The sequence below is a fragment of the Zalophus californianus genome, chromosome 3 (genome assembly GCF_009762305.2).
Source record: "Zalophus californianus isolate mZalCal1 chromosome 3, mZalCal1.pri.v2, whole genome shotgun sequence".
In the NCBI taxonomy this organism is placed as follows: domain Eukaryota; kingdom Metazoa; phylum Chordata; class Mammalia; order Carnivora; family Otariidae; genus Zalophus; species Zalophus californianus.
The window spans coordinates 4,064,527-4,084,965 of NC_045597.1; the positions used below are offsets into that span (position 1 = coordinate 4,064,527).

At 41.2% G+C, this 20,439-nt stretch overlaps 1 protein-coding gene across 1 annotated transcript in view; it reads right to left on the reverse strand.

Moving 5' to 3' along the window:
• MYO16 (myosin XVI) overlaps nucleotides 1-20,439 on the reverse strand; it is a 475,554-nt gene that overhangs the window by 372,880 nt on the left and 82,235 nt on the right. Inside the window, exon 4 of the mRNA XM_027590435.2 lies at nucleotides 16,959-17,102. Coding sequence (XP_027446236.2) covers nucleotides 16,959-17,102 — 144 coding nt within the window. The remainder of the gene's footprint in view (nucleotides 1-16,958; nucleotides 17,103-20,439) is intronic.

Below are 20,439 nucleotides of genomic sequence, written 5' to 3' on the forward strand. Positions count from 1 at the left end.
ACCTTCCAAATTTAAAACAAGGGCGGACACGTTTTGTGTTACATTGGTATGACCACCTAGCATCCATCTTTGTTCCCTCTTTGAGACTGGAGGATGTTTTTTGGCACATGGAAACTCTTAACAGGTACATGATCAAAGCCCTAAATGACAATCAAAATAGCATTTCTCTATTAAATACTAAAGTAATACAAATGCGTGAAGCGGTTCTACAAAATAAAAAGGCATTCGATGTCTTAACTGTTGCACAAGGTAGAACGTGAGCTATCATAAAAATAGAATGCTGTGTATACATTCCAGATTACCACCAATATACTTCTGGATTTCTAACGGACATGACTACTCAAATTGGCGCTTTAAAGGATCTCTCTTTCCTTTAGTGACTGCCTTAAACTCCTGGACTGGAGGAAAATTATCAAAGGTCAACTGTCAGAGGTCTTTTATTCTGACTTCTCTTTCTCATTATAATATTAACCTTATTTTACTGTTATTCCCTGTGTCTCCTTGCCTAGTGCCACGGCTCCTTCACTACCATAGCCTCCAGCTGACACATGATCCTTTCTATGCTAGAAGGTTCATCGGTGTTGTCTGTGTTGGATTCAGCTGCCTCCCCCTTTTGTAGCCCCGCTGTACTTTCCCCAACTAACCAATTTGACCCATAGGTAGGGACATCTCCACGCCCCTATCCAGCAGGAAGACGTTACAGATGATGAGACCTCCACCTTCAACAACCTTAAAGATTTATGGGTCAAAATTGTTCCAGGGGGGGAATGATGAGGGAGCAGAAGGCAAGCTGAGGACAAAGTACAAGATGACACCCTGCCAACCATCCCCCCTCCCCCCCACTCCAGGGTGGGATGTGCGTGACATTCCTCATGGAAGCTCCCAATTGTCTTAATGTTAACACCTTACTGAGTAAGGGACAGGCGGGGCTAGGTAGGGAGAGGTAGGTAGGGGGCCATTGGATCAGGCTCACTAATAGGGAGGGAGAGGTAGGTAGGGGGCCATTGGATCAGGCTCACAAAATTAAAAAATTCAGGAGACGAAAGGAAACCCGAGATAAGGGAACAAACCAGACCATCCTGTACTAGGTGTCAGAGGCGGGGTCTTGTTATAACAGCTACTTGTGACCAAGAAAATTACCAGACCCTAAAAAGTAAGCCATTGAAGGTTATTATCACTAGTCCTTGCTCTATGGTGGTATCAATGGAGATGTTAAAAGGATTTAAGTTCCCCGGTTAGCTTTCAATAAAAGACCATCCCTAAAAGCCCTCAGTGGCAACCCTGTCTGGACCCCTCTCACTCCCGAGAGCTTTTTCTGTATCTTCACTTAATCAAACTATCGCTTTGATGAGGGAACAGAAGGCAAGCTGAGGACAAAGCAGAAGCTGACACTCCACAACCCCCACCCCCACCCCCACCATGGGATCTATGTGACCTTCCTCAGGCACTCCTTGGCTGCCCTAAAGCTCAGGAAAGGAAAAACAAATAGTTAACTTGTAGAGATCACAATCCTGCAAGACAGGAGACTCCCTCATTTACAAATGTCTTGGCAATCTACAAGAACAAAGCATTTCTATCAATAACCTAGCTTCCAGAAGGAAATCTAGATAAAATTGAATGTTCTTATAACCTGCAGCCCATGGACAGATATTTGGAAGTGGGCAGAGTGTAATGTTCCTCCAGGAAGCTCCCAACTATCTTCATGTTAATGTCTTGCCAGAGGGAAAAGCAACCTTAACTTGACAATGGCAAGGCCTCTGGTATTTCTTCTTTAACATATGAAAATGTTCATATGAGTCTTCTTTAACATATGAAAATCCTTTTGAAACCTCCCTTTTCCTTACCTCACCCAACCCCATAGTATATAATCAGCCACCCTTCACTACCCGGGGGGCAGCAGCTCTTTCTGCCCATGGGTCCTGGCCCTGGGGTTTTGTTTTTTTGTTGTTGTTGTTGTTTTTAAGATTTTATTTATTTATTTGACAGAGAGAAGCAGGGCTAGAGAGGGAACACAAGCAGGGGGAGTGGGAGAGGGAGAAGCAGGCTTCCCGCGGAGCAGGGAGCCCGATGCGGGGCTCGATCCCAGGACCCTGGGATCATGACCTGAGCCGAAGGCAGCTGCTTAACGACTGAGCCACCCAGGCGCCCCTAAAGGCAGAGGCTTAACTGACTGAGCCACCCAGGGGCCCTGTGCTTTAATAAAACCACCATTTTGCCCCCAAGACGTCTCAAGACTTGCTTCTTGGCCATCGGCTTCAAACCCTAACGTCTTTCCTACATCAGCTTTACTCACTCTCCTTTGTCCGCGAGATTCATTCTTCGACTCCGTGAGACAAGAACATCGCTCCCCGCATCATTTTGGTGCCAAAACCCGTGAACGCTATCCCCGAAGGGTAAAAGCAGACACTTTTTCTTTTCCTTCCGGGGAGACGTCTCTCCCTTAGATGACCTCTTCTCATAAACAGCAAAACCGGGCACCTGTTGGCCAGTTAAAAGCAAATAGCTCGGCCACAGGTCTTAAGTCTCAGGTGAGAGGCTTCTAGAGAAAGGTGTCATCAATCCCCCTTCCTCAAAGGAAGGAAATGTTGGCCTAACCCTACCCAGTTCTCCTTTCTATTCATTGGCTTTTCTTAATGACTTTTCCAGCATCATTATTAGAGGGAAAAACCACCTTAACTTGACAATGGCAAGGCCTCCATGTCTCCTAGGTCCTCTTTAGCATATGAAGGTTCTTTTTGAAAACCTCCCTTTTCCTTACCTCCCCCAACTCTCGAGTATATAATCTGCACCCCTCACGACCCTGGGGCAGCAGCTTTTTCTGCCCACAGGTCCTGACCCTGTGCTTTAATAAAACCACCATTTTGCGCCAAAAAACAAAAAACAGGCTACCAATACATACACACAATATCAGATAAATTCTGTATAAATTCTAACGTGGGGGAAGAGGAAAGACAGATTACAAAACACAGCAAAACATTCGGTGATTATCTCTATGTGATGGAATTATTCGTGATTATTAATTTTCTTCTTTACCTTTATGGGTTTCTGTCTATTTTCTACAATAAATATGTGGTATTTATATTGGGAAAAATATTTTTCAAAGTGAACAATGAACAAAACTATGAAAGGAGATGAAAACATATGATCATTCTCTTGGATCCATGGCAAGTCTCCAATATACTATAGTCAAAGGTGAGGAGTAAGACTTTAGACAAGTCGATGATTATCTGGTGAGCGAGCCTGAGTGACGTTTGAATCAATGAATGGCCACGATATAATTAAAGGTCAACCATCCAATTAAAAAATACAATTTCGTAAGCAAGCATATTGAATTAAGTGTTTCCGAGAAAAAGCTAAGACAAGAAATCATGGGTTCCACGTTAGTAAAGAGCCCCCTATGGTTAGGGTAAATTGAACATAATTTCAAGGTATTGTGCAAGTCGCTTATATTACATGTCCTACTAAGCTGCTCATTTCCCTTCCTATTACGGTTTTGTGTGAACCACACAATATTCATTCACTAAGACCTTGCATGAAACGAGCCAATGTCTTCCTACCTCATGTAATTATTCTCCCAATACCGGTCAGGGTACTGTGCTTTTACAGAAGCATATTTTGGGGGCGCCTGAGTGGCTCACTTGGTTAAGCGTCCGACTCCTGGTTTCGACTCAGGTCATGATATTCTGGGTCCTGAGATCCAGTGCCAGCTGAGTTGGGCTCCGTGCTCTGCAGGGAGTCTGCTCGAAGATTCTTTCCTTCTGCCCCTCCCCCCTACTCTTGCGCATGCTCTCACTCTCTCTCTCTCAAAGTAATGAATAAATCTTTAGAAAAAAATCATATTTTGTTAATCTGAACACTCCATACTTTGCTCTGAGAAAAATACAGCCTTTTCCAGGTCTGTTTAACCAGCAAACTGTGAATATGGGCAGTTGATATTTTCTGTCCCTAAACACCTTGCTCTAATGGTCTCCATGTGTGATTTATCTCTGGTGCCTTATGGTACCAGCTCCTCTCTCTCTTTTTTTCTTTTTTCCCTTCTTTCTTTAGTCTATAGCATATTCTATTACAGTTTTAATGTTGCACACTGCAATATCTATATACATAAGAAGGGGAAACCACGCAGAGTTTTTATGTCCTTGCATTTGAGCAAGAGACACAGTTTGCAATTTTCCTTGCGTTTGCTTTTCCATGTTTGAATGACTAGCTTCTCCAGTTAATTCCAGTTCTCATTCCACAAGGAAATGCTCCAGGCATGTTTCCCCTGGACTTCACAACAGTACCCGCTTCTGGTTTGCCTTCCAAATCTGGCTTCTCTTTTCCAGTCTTCTCTGCAAATTCCGGTTTCTCTAACAGTCCTTTAAGTGGTTTACTTCGGACCCTGTTTTAGATGTTCTTTCTTTTTTGGACTTCACATTTTGATGGGTTGATTTGATTTATTCCAGGGCTTCTGTTCCCATGTGTGTGCAGATAAGACGTTCTCTCTCTCTCTCTGTCTCTCGTCCCAGGACCAAGTGCCTCCTGGATTTCTCCAGGTGCATCTTCCACGGATCCTGACCTTGACATGTTCGACAAGGAACACATGGCCCTCCCACAGAAAACTATTTCTCCACTGGTGTTTGCACCGTCCCTTCCAATTTCCCAAACACAGATGGCCTGGAGTCATGCTTAAATTCCCTCTCCTTTTTTAACATTAAAAAAACAAACAAAACAAAACAAAACAAAAAAACCCTGCATCACTATTGATTTCACCTTCAAAATATATTGTAAAGTTTTCCTTCACTCTCATCACTACACCCTAAACCCACAGTGACTTACCAGCGTTTCAGGTGATGTCCTTGCAGAGGAACTGCCTCCGGCGAGGAGCCCCAGAACCCAAGGACGAGGTTCTCATATTTACCCCATCACAGCCCTCACCCAAAGCTGAGATCTGACACATGGCAGGCAGGAAAATCACTGATGTAAATACATTAATGATTATACACTAAGAAACTAATTAGTGTTTATGCTCATTTTTTACTTGCTCTACTACACAAGAGTATCAGTGTTTACAGCCAAAGACCCTGTTTTTCTTGTTGCTCACGTATCCTTAGGAGCAAGTGTAGCACTGGGCACACGGCAGATTCTCAATAAAAAAATGTACTTTATGAATGAATGAGTGAGTGAATGAATGAATGAATGAATTCACATCATAAGTTAACCAGAGATATTTTTGAAAATAGTGTTTCCATTTTTATCCTGAGTTTGAGAGGAAGACTGACAGCTTACAGCTTATTGAGGATGGCTTTCTTGTTCTAAAATAGTCATTGGAATTTATACTAATTCAGAGAGTAGGACCTGTGAGAAGCAGGTAAGTCTGACAGCTATAGGAAAAGGTGACATCCATCTGGATTCAAGAACCACTGAGCAGATCTATCAACGGTGTTCTGCCAGGTGGAGAGGTGGCTTCTTCCCTAAACCCAGCCCCAGACCATCGTTAAACCTGGGACAGTGCAAGGACCTCTTTTGATGAGGTGATGGGAAGGATCCCTGCCAAACTCTGAAATCCCATAATTCTATTCCAGGTTTTGAGGTCTCCCTTTGCATTTTAGGATCTGCAGTTCTCAGAGGAGGATGCAGAAGTGGTATAAAAACTCTAAGGCAAAGAATCTACTTTCAAGGTGTTTACAATTTAAGGAGTCCACCAGTTAAATTTACAAAATAATCCCCATCGGCATCAAAGCACAACAAACACGGTAGATACAGAGGGGTGGCGGAGATGGCGACGGACATGAGCTTTGGAAACAGACAAACCCCAGGTGAATCCCTGTCATGCCATGTTACTGTGTAAACCCAGGCAATGACATCATTAAGATCAAGTGTCATCTCCCTTGGAGATGAGATGGAATTGGGTGATGGGCATGAAAGAGGGCACGTGATGTGATGAGCAGTGGGTCTTATACACAACCGATGAATCACTGAACACTACCTCTGAAACTTGAGATGTACTAGTATGTTGGCTAACTGAATTAAAAAAAAAGAAAGAAAAAGTGAAGTCTCTTAAAATATTCCATTGTTGAGATTTTCTCTGACCTTCCAATTAACTCTCCTTGACCTCAAACATTCTGCCCTCAAGTATTTACACGGCCAACTAAACTCTACTCAGAGGAGTCACAGAGACGAGGACACTGGATCGGGACTAGAGCCAACTCCCCAGGCGGGGGGGAGGGGGGGTGTCCTTCCTCCCCTCTGGCTCCCCTGCAAATTTCCTCAGCTTTCACCTGCATTTCATGGCACAGTCTGGTCGTCAGAGAGATTTTCTAAGGTGTCTGGGGTCCCTGCCGACTCTTTGTCCCTCTTAGAACCCCACACTGCCTCAGAGCACTGTGAAGCCTCTGTATGCTAGAAGGATCCGAGTGAAATGGGGACCCCGTGATCCAAGGGCTCTGGGTACTGCTGAGCTAGACAATCCAGTTCCAGGCACAGTCTGGAAGCGCCTCATCAGGATGCACCTGGACTGTGGACGCCCAAAGCCTTCTCTACGGTAATCCCTTTCTTCACCAGTTCCATTATTGGAGAATGGAGGCCGGTGGTAACTGTGTCCCCACGGCTGAGAACAGCGGCCAGGCAAGTGTTAGGACCGACAATGCAATTCTAGAACCCACATTTGCTGAATCTGAGAACCCAAGAGAGTGGCAAGCAGCACGTGAAGCTGGACCTACTTTGCACAGCCCCTAAGAGGGGTTTCCGTGCTGCACGGCCTCCCAGCTGTCCCGCCCGGTGCTTCCTGGCAGAGTTCTCTTCTGTCCCCAGCCTCAGAGTCATGTGGATGCCACCATCAAATGCCTCTCTTGTTTCTATTAAGAAATTAAGCTTTCAGATTGATTCCATTCTACTTCTTCCAGGCTGACAGAAAAAAACTGAATGATAACTGGATTTTCTATGGCATCATTTCGGCTCAGCTTTTTTTTTTTTTTTAATTTACTTTCTCAAGCCAAAAAAGTTCTCTTATGTTTCATTAGATGTATTTTTTACTCCTATCTACGCTTCCACCTGCTTTCTAGTTTTTAAAGGTTTTAACCTGAAGTTTTTACTACAAGTCTTCAATTACTACAGAAAAGAGTCTGCCAGGTGGTTCCCATACTAAGTTTTCCCGCACACTCTACATGCCCCGGGCGGTCAGATGGAGCTAAATTCAAACGCATCTTAGTTTGACAGGACTTTTCCCGCGTCACATCTTTTGTATGATACTCCCTCATCTTCCTCCCCAGTTCCCAGGTAACAGAGATCGCTGCATTTCTCCTGAGTCCTAACTGGCCAGTGACTTGATAAACAGCACAAAATATCATGTGCCCACCACACAAAAGGTCAGAAATACGCGAACGGTCGTAGACATGGGGATAATGTGTGCGTTGCATGACACAGTCATTCCTGCCTCATCTACACAAAAACCACTAATGGCTATTCATACTTCAACAGAGAATCTTGAAATTCTGCTATATTATCTGCAGATTATACAGTTCTTAAAGTAAAAATCTTCAGAAAGCTGAGATGTTATGATTTTTTTTTTTTTAAACAGACTCAAGCATTAAGAGAACCCAGCCTACAAAATCTGTCAAAGAGTGATTTTCATTTGGCAAGTCCTGGCTCAAGCTCTCTGAATTAAATTATATATACACATAAAAGAAGAGATCTCCTAATATCTTCACTGAATATGAAAAAATCTAAAGTATAAGTTACCTAACATCATATTTTTGCTAATATTAAAATACCCAGATCTGGTCGCTGTAACAGAAATAATATGGAAAAAGAAATAAGCGTGTTAAGAATCATGAATGACAGCAAAGGTATTAGATTAAAGCACTGGTCAGAAATATGCACTGTTCTGGGTCTGGTGTTTATGAATCCCCCCAAATAAGGGAATAGTTTGCACTGTCCTGGTACAATAATGTGCTTTTCAAAAATGGTTTAAAGATTGAATATTTCTTTACATTTGACTGTGAAGGAATTTCTGATTTTGTGGAGCTTGATTTATGCATAAACACTGCACCCAAGGCCCTGGGATGAGTTCTGAATCAAGGAAAAAATACTCTTATCCCCCACATCCAGCAGCTAGAGTGACGGCCAGGTCTCCTCTTCCAGTGGAGGCAAAGAGGGAGCCCTGATGACTGGAATCAAAAGACCAACGTGTCTCCATCAGATGCTCATGCTGATGGAAATGACTCGATTCTTTTCTCTTCCCGTTAGCTGAAAAGACTGAAAATCGAACCACCTTGGAACGAAGCAGTCGTCATAACAGTGATCTCTTACAGAAATGGTTCCGTTCAAGTCATCGCTAGTAAAATGTAAACTCCCAAGCAAGCTCTACCTAGAAAACACATGGACAGGCCAAAATCTGCATGGGACACCGGTCACCGACCTACAGGGAATAAAATTCGAGAAAAATACAATTTGAACTGGAAGTCCAGGCATCTCCCTTGTAGTAAGAGGCTGTATGTGGTCTGCTGGTGCAGTGTGTATGTTAGCAACACTAAGTTAACACTGAAACAATCATACTTCAACAGCAACTGTACCATAAAGTCGACTCTAGGTGTGACTGTAGAAACTTGGATGACAGATATTTCTGATCTAGCTCTACCTTCCAACCATCAATAATGTGTTGGAAATTCCTATTATAAATTATGTTCCAGCACTAGAAATGGGATATTCTAAAGACAAAGATAAAAATTTCAAAGCACTGCTCTCGTACTAAATTTATCACAGATGTAATGTTCTTGGAAGTGGGTATTTAATTGATATTGGCTTAATGTAAGATATTTCTTTCAGAATTTTCTTGTATTATAATAAATAATCCCATTAAAAGGCTTTTATTTTCTGGGCCATGCTAAAATGTGCTATTTTTTCCAATAGGTAAAATTTACTTTTTAAATGACAAGTTTCTAAGAATATTTGAAGTTAATATTAAAGGTTAAATTTATTATATTTATGGGAACCAGTGTTTTAGAAATTTATAAGAATCTCTAAGGCAGGGCACCTGGGTGGCTCAGTCGTCAAGCGTCTGCCTTCGGCTTAGGTCATGATCCCTGGGGCCTGGGATCCCTCTCTCTGTGTCAAATAAATAAATAAAATCTTTTAAAAAAAAAAAATCTCTAAGGCGGGCGCCTGGGTGGCTCCGTTGCCTGAGCATCTGCCTTCTGCTCAGATCACGATCCCAGGGTCCTGGGATCGAGCCCCAAGTCAGGCTCCCTGCTCAGCAGGAAGTTTACTTCTCCCTCTGCTCCCCACTCATGCTCTCTCACTATCTCTCTCGCGCGCAAATAAATAAATAAAATATATTAAAAAAAACCTCTAAGACAACCGTTATGGCATTCTATTTCAATATTCTCATTGTCATTTAAAGGATTAACCAGCAAACGGCTAGTAGGTAAATTTTAATACACCCTTGCAAGTTGTCCTGTTAATACACGTATTTATTGGGTTGTAAAGTCGCACGGATATTATGATATCAGCTTTATAAAAATGTCTACAGTGTATCTATATACAATTATAAATGGATATATATGTGATCATATGAATCTATTATTTCTTATAAAACAGGACCTCTTATATGTACTGTTTTATAACCATTTTTCAGATTTGCTCATGTGCCTCACCACCCTGGTCCAAACATTTATCTCCCCTCAACGAAGCTGCAGTGACAACCTCACTATCCAAAGGGAGATCATTTCCATGTGACAATCTGACCACGTACCTACCCATCCTCACATATAGCTCATCGCTGGTGCCAAGCCAGGTTCCCCTTGCATCTGACTGGGTCCCAACTACCTCTCCCTCCTCATCATGCTCTTCCCACTGTCTCCAGCCAAGCCCCTGGCCTCCTCTAGACCTGCCCTTTCTCATCTCATCAAGGAGTCTTAATACACAAGCTGTTACAATGGTCTGGGGTGTTCTAGCCTCCCCCTTCCCCTGATGAACACACCTGGGTCCCCCTTCAGATCTCACCTTGGTGATCAGCTCCTGGGGGAAGTCTTCCCAAACCCTCTGTCTAACCCATGCCTTTGTTTCCCCAAGCCAGGGGCTGGCTAAAGCTTGTCACTCTTCTTCCACTTTATTCGATAGAGACAATCTCACAAATAGCAATGTCATGGGATTTCCTGCCACTCAAGATACCACTGATTTAGAGGCTAATCGCTCTCTTGCTGGGATTCCACAACACTCACTCAGCCAGGAAAAACCCAAAACACTGTCTACAGCCCACCATCCTGAACTATAAGCCTTATTCATGCCGTCACCAAATACAGGGGACATGGGTCCGCTCAACAATATCATGAAGTTTACTTTCTACCTGTGCCACTGGTCCAAACTGGGTTGTTCCGGGTTCCAATCAGAGTCATCTTCCTCTGAATTCCACAGCCTTTGACAGGCTGACTCACTCTTGGGTTTAAAACTGTGAGCTCTATCTACACAGAAATGAGACTCAGCCCATCACTTACTCCTTTCTCATTACATCTTTTCATCCAGCACCGTGTATCTCTCATGTACATGGCCTTCACCTCCACTTGCAGCCTCTAACACAGAGGTCCCTCTCCTGGTGTTTTTCTTTCACGGCCCTGCACCCAGCCTAGTGCCATCGACACAGAAGGCCCGTCCCAGATTGAAAGTCAATCATATTGGTTGATGGCTCCTACGCTATACTTCATCATTCCAAAGCCCTTCTTGAGCCGTTACAGTGAAGGCAAGGTCAGAGGGGGAAACGAAGCAGAGCAGAAATGCTGCGTGATGTTTCTCACTATGTAAACACGGCCAGGTGTCTTGGACCCAACAGCAGGAGCCCAGGCCCCATATGAAATGGCTGTGGGCCACAGTGGTACAGCCTTTCTCAACTAGGGCCCCGGCCTTAACTGTTTTGTCAGTCTTCAAGGCCTGCATTATTAGGATCCCTCCAGAGGTATAAGCCAATCATTTCATTTGAGGAGCATCTTAGAGCAGAGCATCACGGTACAATTCATTTGCTGAAATCCAGTCGGGAGTAGCTAGAAAAACCCCTCAACCAAGCGCATCTCGTTTAGAAAGAGCCAGACGTATAGACATCCATCTACACCCTCAGAGCTCTCTTTCTCTCATTCCACCTCACTCCTGGAGGAAATAAAACTGATAACTACGTTCCCTTGTAAATAACAGCCCTCTTAAATTGCAAGTATGAGAAACTGGAAACAGCTTAAGTTACCCAAGAGTATCACAGCATCTAAACTCTGGAACACTACACAGCCACTAAATATATGTTTGGACAAAATATTTAAAAACACGGAATAATTTTGTGACATTTAAGAGACAATATATGGGGCGCCTGGGTGGCTCAGTGGGTTGAGGGTCTGGCTCTTGATTTCAGCTCAGGTCGTGATCTCAGGGTCCTGGGACTGAGTCCCACGTTCGGCTCTGCACTCGGTACAGAGTCTGCTTGAGATTCTCCCTCTCCCTCTCCCTCTGCTTACACTCTCTCCCCCTCTCTCTCTCAAATAAAAAAAACTCTAAAAATAAAAAAAAAAACTAAATGAGATAGTATGTATATAAAACAAATCCAAGTATTATGTGTGTGTTACACTCACCCACACAGTGAGAACCAGGAGGACATTTATTAAATGTTAATACTGACTTTCTCTGACCAGTGAGATTATGGGTGACTTTTATGTTCTTTTGGGTTTTCTATATTTCCCAATGCTTCTAAAATAAATGTGAATTGGTCCTGTAATTAGAAAAACAATACATCTTACTAAAAGGATATTCAGAAATCAAATCGAAATGCTTTACAGTATTAATGCAAATTATTAAATTTTTAATTGTCTTAAATATAGGTGAAAATGTTATTTATCATGAAAAGCACTTTTGAAGAGGCAGTAGTATTATTTACTAAAAATGGAAGCTTAAATAAATGAGCTTAGGAAGCCTAAGGAAGTTGTCCTTAGACCCTGGACATGGAAATGTGTTTCTCAAACATACCAAGCCTGGGAAAAACCTCAGGTGCTCACGTTTCTGGCAGATGCCTATGAAAGGTGTGTAACGTTTTTCTACAATCTTCAAAGAATTTTATGTCAAGTTATAGATTTATCATGAAGCACACATTATTGCCTGTTTTCCAAAATCATTTTATGGTCTTAATCACTGTGAATATCGAGCAAGAATTTTCACCATAAGTCAGGATGAATTTTCACCATAGATTTTAGTCATGGGAAGGGTCAGGTAATGATAGGTTTACAAAAACGCAACATAAGAACAACAACAAAAGTCAAGCTCATAGAAACAGACAGTAGAAAGGTGGTTACCCAGGGCTGGGCTGGGGGAGATGGGGAGCGACTGGTCAGTTGCAGATGGATAGGCTCTGAGGATCGAATGTACTGTATGGTGACAGTAAGTAAGAATATTGTTTTGTACACTTGAGTTTTGCTAAGACAGTGGATCTTAAGCATTCTCACCACAACAGAGTAAGAATTACTGATCACTATGTGATGTGGTGGACGTATTAATAACCCAACTATGGTCATCGTCTCACAAAGTATGCGTATATCAAATCATCATGCTGTACACTTAATATACAATCTTATTTGCCAAGGATACCTCAATAAAGCAAAGAGGCTCCTAAGTTTAATGGCCATGAACAGGGCTTAGAAGGCAGAGCAGCTTCTTTCAAATTCTTACTCTGATGAGCCCCCAAAATATAACCTTGAGTAAAAACACCTGGCTGTTGGCCCAATTTCCTTCACTGACCCACTTGCCTTTAGATCTAGCGAGACAAATGAAGGAGGATAAACAATGCAATCCGTCACAGCGATATCCAAAGTGTTCTCGGCAAGGGCCACGCTGAGGTCCCTGCGTGGACAGCAGGCAGCCTGGCCACATGGAGGCGGGGCTGGGCGGCAGTACATGGGTCCACAAAAGCAGGCTGCTCTACAGAGAAGCCTGACAATAAAAATGAGAGGGACACCGCGGTGACCGTTATAGGAAAGACGTTTAATCGGGCTTTTCCTTAGTTTTTAATTACTGGAAGATCCTGCGACATAACTATGAATTTAAAGGAGGAGCCCAAGAGAAAGACCATGGAAACGGGAGATGGAAAAGTGACGGAGAAATCCTCCGACAGGTGGCAGTTAGTAGACTCTAGAGAGGACACTGGAGAATTTAGCTTCAGGAGGGAAACAAATACATTTTCAGGCTGGAACAAAGGCTGTGAATAAATAGGAAAAAACTTTAACAGTTTGTTGTTGATTTTGTCTGTTAGGTGGAAGCCGAAGGCATGCAAGCCTGGAAACTTACTTTGTGAAGCTGAAGGCAAGAGAAACTGCTAAGGGAGATTTAATATTGCGTGTGGGGTCATTTACATAAAAAGTCGATAATGACGCCAGGCACAGACCTTACCGGAAAATCAGACTTACCTTGAACCATCTGGATGTATAGCTCATTTTCTAGGGAGGAATATCACCTTCTTAAATAGCAGGCTACCCCATGTCCTAATATTTAACCCAAGAATGGTCTAAGCAACGAATAAGCACCGTTTGGGAACGAGTTAATTTTGATCTACCAATTTATGCCCCCTAACACAAAGTAAGCAATATGTTTTTGAAATACCATTTACTATCTCAGTTATGACAGAACTGTTGGTTTCTGGCAGTTACCTGCAGCACCCATTAAAATGATCTGGTTCCACACTACCCATTAGACACGGTCCATGACACACTCTATCCAACAGGCACAAAAATTATGGACATCAGACGTTCAAACGCAAGAGGCCAAGGATTGAGAAAACATTCAGTGCAATTTCCAGTAATCGTTCCATCGTAACTGAAGTGAAACAATGATAAACATATTGGCTGAGCCTCACTTAGTAAAGGACTATCCATCTGCTAATATTTTCCCTATGCCTTCTGATTTCAAGGAGTAAAAATACCTTGAAAGGTCTCCTGGTAGTATGTAACAGAATTAATTCACTGTTTTATAAATAAAACTAATTAAAATGACATTTTATCCTTCTGTTGTCCATTACTCATTTCTTGCAACCACGTTTAATAGCTACCCTTTGTGGAGTAATGTTTATTAAATAATTCCAGGATATGTGGAATAGTATATCCTCCCAAGTGTTTCAACAGGAAAGACAAAAAGTTCACGATGATTTATCAGTAACCCAGGTATATCATTTTCTCACGCAGAAACATCCTACAGTCTTTTACTCTATTAAACTATTTTCCTTTCAAATCAATTAACACCAAATTCAAGGGATGTATTTCCAGTGGTTCCAAATGCAATGGACTGTTAAAACGTGCAGATTTGGCCCGGCTTTGGAACTGCTCACAGGGCAGAGTAATGTAGCACCTGTGGCCATATTGCAAAATCAGATGTGAAAATTCAGAAAACTGAAATAAATGCAAATCTTTTACTCAAAGTCATATGAGAAGAGAAGGGAGAACTGAGCAAGCTTCCTCAGAGACTGTTCCCTGTGCAGTCAGTCCCAAGGCACGAGATAGCAAAGACAAGCCTACTGTCCCTCCCTCCACAGGCAAGGGATTGAGCAAATTCTGAGCATATTCCATAAGTACTTCTTCAAAGTATATATGCAGTGATACAACAGGCCAGAAATATACATACATAAACATGTTGAAATAAATATGAAATCAAGATTTTCTAGAGAAGACGACCTGACGGGATTTGAGTTAATCATTTATCAGCCTTTGTGATATATTCCTGAGTAATAGAAAAGCTTCTTAAAATCTGGGAAATAGCCAATTACCTTGAAATTAAAAAAAAAAACTAGATATAATTCTGAGTTATAGAACATCAGCGTTTGAATATGGAACAAGTTAGAAAATATTTTTAAAATTAGATAATGTAGAATGAAAAATCAAAATGTATATATGTGAGATGCTCAACAATCACTAAAATAAATAGTGATTTAGAAAATTCTCAGTGGACAAATGGTGTAATTACAGTGTATATTCCACATAATTAAATACATGTGTAATTATATATAAATACAAAAAATTATAGTGCACTAAAATTTTATTTTGGGGGGAGCCAAAACATTTAGATTTGACTTGTTATTCTATAACAGAAACTCTCTGATAACTGATTTCTTATTATAAAAAAATAAGGATCATATATTAAGTATACTGCTCACATCATAGCAATGCTCTGTAAAACTTCCAGGAAACTCCAAAACCCTATCCAACTGCATGCTGGAAATTGTAAAAATACTGAGACTTTCTTTGTATAAATTTTGAGAACTTCTTGCAGAAATTCATCATTTTTGATCCACCCAATTCCTAAAATATACTGGGTTTAGATGATTTCTATTTCATACTTGAAATTCTAAGAAAGTGTCCATTGTCTTGCTTAGTGATGAACAGAGTGGATCCTCATCATTCACAGGCTCCACCTTCGCGAATTTTTCTGTTGGCTGAATTTTTCTGTAATACCACAAGGAATCCTTGGGCTCCACTTCCACGGTTGTTTGCACACATGAGCAGAGTGGGGAGAATTCTCGTCCAACCAGTGCACACATTTGCAACAGAGATCCCACAAGCCAATGCCGGGCCTTCTTGTTTCACCGTCAGTGCAAAGTCTTCGTTGTGGTCTAAATTATTTAGTGCCATGTTTTTCACATATTCATTCTGCCCTGGACTTTATAAATTATCCGGTCCTAGCATAAGACTGATATTTTATATCTACAGGCTACATGAGTGTCAAATGCATATTAGCTAAATTAGTTTAAAAAAAAAAACCTAAGCATGTGTTGCATGGAGCACTGGGTGTTATTCGAAAACAATGAATCATGGAACACTACATCAAAAACTAATGATGTACTGTATGGAGACTAACATAACATAATAAAATAAAACTAAATTAAAAAATAAAATAGCATTTTCAAAAACAAAAAAAAATAAAAGTAATTATTCTATTCTTGCCTAATCTACTAATCACATTTCTCAGTGGTGCCCTTATTTGGCTTGCTCTTGTTTTTGCCATACCCTATAATGTAAAATGTCCTTTTGTTCACTGTGTAGCACCTAGAACAAAGTGGTTATTCAACAAATATTCAAAAGAACGAATAAGCTGTAATTTCCTCAAGGGCAGGAATTCTGTTAAAAATAGTAATCAATAAACATTAATTAAATGATCAGTAAATGAAGGTCACTGCAGAACATAAATGTCAGAAATACAACTTTGTACCTGATGTGAGAAAAGGGTCACTGCACAACCATGACCATGTGAATCTGGAAACTATAGATTTAACTCTGTGATCACACATGAAATAAAACCAGCTTTTCTTTCTCAGTCTGCCAAAGAAAAGCAATATAATCAGAGGATGAGATGTGCATGTTTTCTAAAAATCCTGCATAATTTCTTAAAATCTTCGTTAGAGATAAACGCACCAGAAAAAAATCCCAAATCTCAATTCCAAAATAATTAAAGTATGTTGCGAGGATCGATGTCAGGGTCTAAACTATAATTGAAAACCACAGCAACAAATAACTCTAGTGAGTTTTATACCTAAACTTTTCATTTTCTTGTAAAGAAATGTTGTAGACACTGCTTTACTAGATGTGAGCAAGAGAGTAAGATTCAATAGATGCCATATCTCATTACTGTATGCCTAACTGGCTAAAAATTAAGAGAATGGATTGAAAGAAACACCATGTATGTAGCCATTTTAGTTAGGACTCACTTGCAAAGTATTAAGGCACATAATTTCCCAGAAAAAAAGCCAGGGGAGTAGAGCTTCACATGACATCTGCACAATTTGTTTTATGAACTCTGTGACCCACAACCTTAGTCTCTAATTATCTTGTAACTCCAGGAAAATAAAGGATGACATACATACACATTTTTTTTATCACCTAAAGTGTTACATATTGTGAAATATTAATAGTTAAATATAGAGCCTTTTATATGCTGTCAAATCTCCAAATGGTAATAAACTAAATTGCTTTACTTACTAGTACAAGCAGCAGGACAATATCAGGGTTATCACAAGCACAGGCGATGTGCATTGGTGTCCAAAAGTCTTCATCCTGGTGGTTGACATTGACCCCCCTGTCAATCAGGATCTCGGCAATGAAGGCATTATCATACCGAGCGCACTGAAAGAAAGAACAAAAAAAAAAAAAGGAATGTATTTCAAACTATGATAAGGTTTATTGCAAATGTCCAGGGATAAAAATTTCAATGCCAATTTAGAGATTGAGAGATGGGGCTAACTGTTCTCCAGCTATCCGACAAGCTAAGGGGCATAGGGAGGATGGAGGACTCAAGGGAAATGGCATCCATACACAGTAGAAATAAAAATGAGAAAATAGGGACAGACATTAAGAAGGAGGAAAAAATGTCACTATTTGGGTCCTCCACATTTGTAGATAGGATTACCAGAAAATCTTGGACCATTTATCAGAATTATCTTTCTGAAATACAGATTTGATCATATGATCCTTCTGCTTTAAAATGTACATATTTCGTCACTGAATTTTTCAAAGAATAAAGTTTCACCACCTGATGGCATCCAAGACCGATAAGAACCTTTGTGGTCCTTCTAAACTCATCCCCCATCATCCAAATGCAGCCTTCCGCCTAGCTGTATAAGACAACTAAAAACTCCATGGTGCCATCTTGGAACAGCTAACTACTGTAATTTCAAAATCTTCTAACATGAATTTTAATCATTGTATTTTATAGAAATTTCATAATCTACTAAATCAAACTCTCCAGGGACTTGTTCTGCTCTTACTTTTTATATATTATTTATAGGTAAAATTCATAAAAATATTTGAAGTCAGGGCTGGCTCCAAGGGTGCACAATCTCTGTAAGTCATGCTTAGGTGGGTCCTGCACTTGGTTTAAGTCTCTACTGTTGCCATGATGAATTTTTGATAATTACTGAAGAGTCCCACATATTCATTCTGCCCTGGACCTTATAAATTATCCAGTCCTAGTATAAGACTGATATTTTATATCTACAGGCTACATGAGTGTCAAATGCATATTACCTAATTAGTTTAAAAAAAAAAAAGACCTATGCTAAATAACCTAACTACCTATTAGCAAAATTTCTGGGTTGAAAGATACATGCTTTCCGTGGGATGTGGATGCATCAGACAGGTTCCCCTCCCAAAAAGCAGTAATCGATACTGCCACTGGCAGTACCATCATGCCAATGTGTCAACAATTCCCTGCATCAATTAAAAACAAATCACCCGAGGACTTCCCTCTCGAGTAACAGGGACCAGATTGGCATTTCTGCCCGAATCAATTGAAATGAAAACAAAAACACTCAGACAAAATATGACTTTGGAGAGCTGGGGAGGGAACAAGGCAGTCCTGCTGCTGCTATTGCTCCAGCTCACTGCCTTGAGGGACTTCCCAAGCTGCCGCCGCACAGCAAGAAAAACACCCCGGGCCACTCAAGAGGGGACTGAACTGAAAGTCCAGAGACCAAGCTGGCCAGCATGCACCAGACAGAGCCACAGAGAGGACAGAGCTGCAGAGAGAGAGAGGACTTCAAAGATCTTCGGTCGGTCCCCTCATGTACACAGAAAAATCATGATCGGCACACACACACACACCCACACACACACACACACACACTCTAGGAATCTACCCAAGGCCAGGAACAGAAGCCCCTGAAAAAGAAGAGGAGTCAGAGCTCATGAATTGCCAGAAATAGTGTCTGTTTCCAGCAACCAGGAAGGAGGTCTTCTAATCAATGCAGCACTGGGTGGAGTACCAGACATGTCTTGCTTCAGTGCGGGGGTGGAAGGGGGGGATATGAGCCCTGAGCTGGAAGCTGCTCTACTCCCACCTAGAAATACTAAACTCAAGTTCTGAAAGCCTCAAACCACGTAACTTCAATGCCCCCCAAACAGAGTTCAAGATTACTTACAGAAATATAAAAATATTCATTACCCAAACAAGGCAAAATTCACTACGTCTAGCATCCAAGGAAAAATGACCAGATATACAAGACAGCAAGCAAATAGGACCCACAAGGAGGAGAAAGAGTGATCAATGGGAGCCAACTTAGAAGTGATACACTTGTTAGAATGAACAAACCTGCGTGTTAAAAGTGTTACGATAACTACATTCCATACGTTCAAAAAATTGGGCAACTGTTGAACGTGGTAAGCAGAAGCATGGAAGACAGCAAAGAGACTCAAATTTAACTCCTGGAGATGAGAACTACCTTGGCTGCGGTGAAAAATATACCAATGGATGGGATCAACGATGGACTGGCTCTTGCAGAAGATAAGACTGGTGAACCTGAAGACGGTAATGTAGATTACACAAAGTGAGACAGAGCAAAAGAGGACTTTCAATAAGTGAACTGAGCATTGGTGAGCCATGGGCAATCTCCAGACAGTAACCAAACAAACTGATAGCCCTGGAAATGGGGACTACATGGATTGATTTATATTTTTCCTATTATTTAATTTGCATTAAAATTAGTAATTACAAGATAGCCCAATTTTTAAAATTAGGTACAAGATTTGAACTGATACTTCACCAAAGACAGAAAAAAGAAGACACATGACTTGTGGTTCCCAATCATAATACAGTCATGGAAGAACATTCCTATCTTCTTCTAGTACCTGGTGGTCTCAAGAACGTATGGTCAGCGTGGTGCAAAATCATGGTACAGGTTCCATATGAAGGAATGTAAGCAGAGGTTGTCAGTACTGGGGTGCATGGAAGCACCTGGAGCAATGGTGCACATGAACTCGGAAGGATTGGTTTCAGTTTTGAGCCATGACCTCTGCCTATGTGATGTACTGCATCACGTGTAACAATAGCGAGGACGCTGTGACCCAGAGCCCCATCTACTGTAGCTGCAGGTTTGGGTACGATGACTAATAAGATGAGGATCAGAGTATAAAAGGCTCAATAAATAGGATTTAGAATTGGGGCCTGGATCCAATTTCTTTCAGGAAATTCACATGCAGGTAATGCCTATTCCACCCTCTTTATCTTTCTGATAACTCACTGCATGATCAACAGTGATGTGACCTCCTCCTTCCCTGTCTGTCAAGATCTCCCCAGCCCGCACCTCAGGAATCCACATTTACAATTCAAAGATGCCTACAGTTTGGCTTTTCCATGTCTTTCACCAAAAAAGAGTTAATTAGATACAGCGTGGAAAATGATATCAGCCTCTCAAGTAATGGAATTTTTAGATTCACATTTCAGAGGATCATGAATAATAATTTGACAGCAATAAATACCTTCTAATCACACTTGTCTGAAAAGATTACAATGGTTGAACATTCCTGTTACAATGTTCTTACAACATTATTGTTAGATAGTAAACCTCATTTTCACTGGAAAGAATTTTCTCCCAGCTAGCAAATCTTCCTTCCCCATTCAGACTGTTCTTCATCCAACTTCAACCAATTTCTGGCAACAGTTCACAGCAGCAAGAAGGGGGCTGAA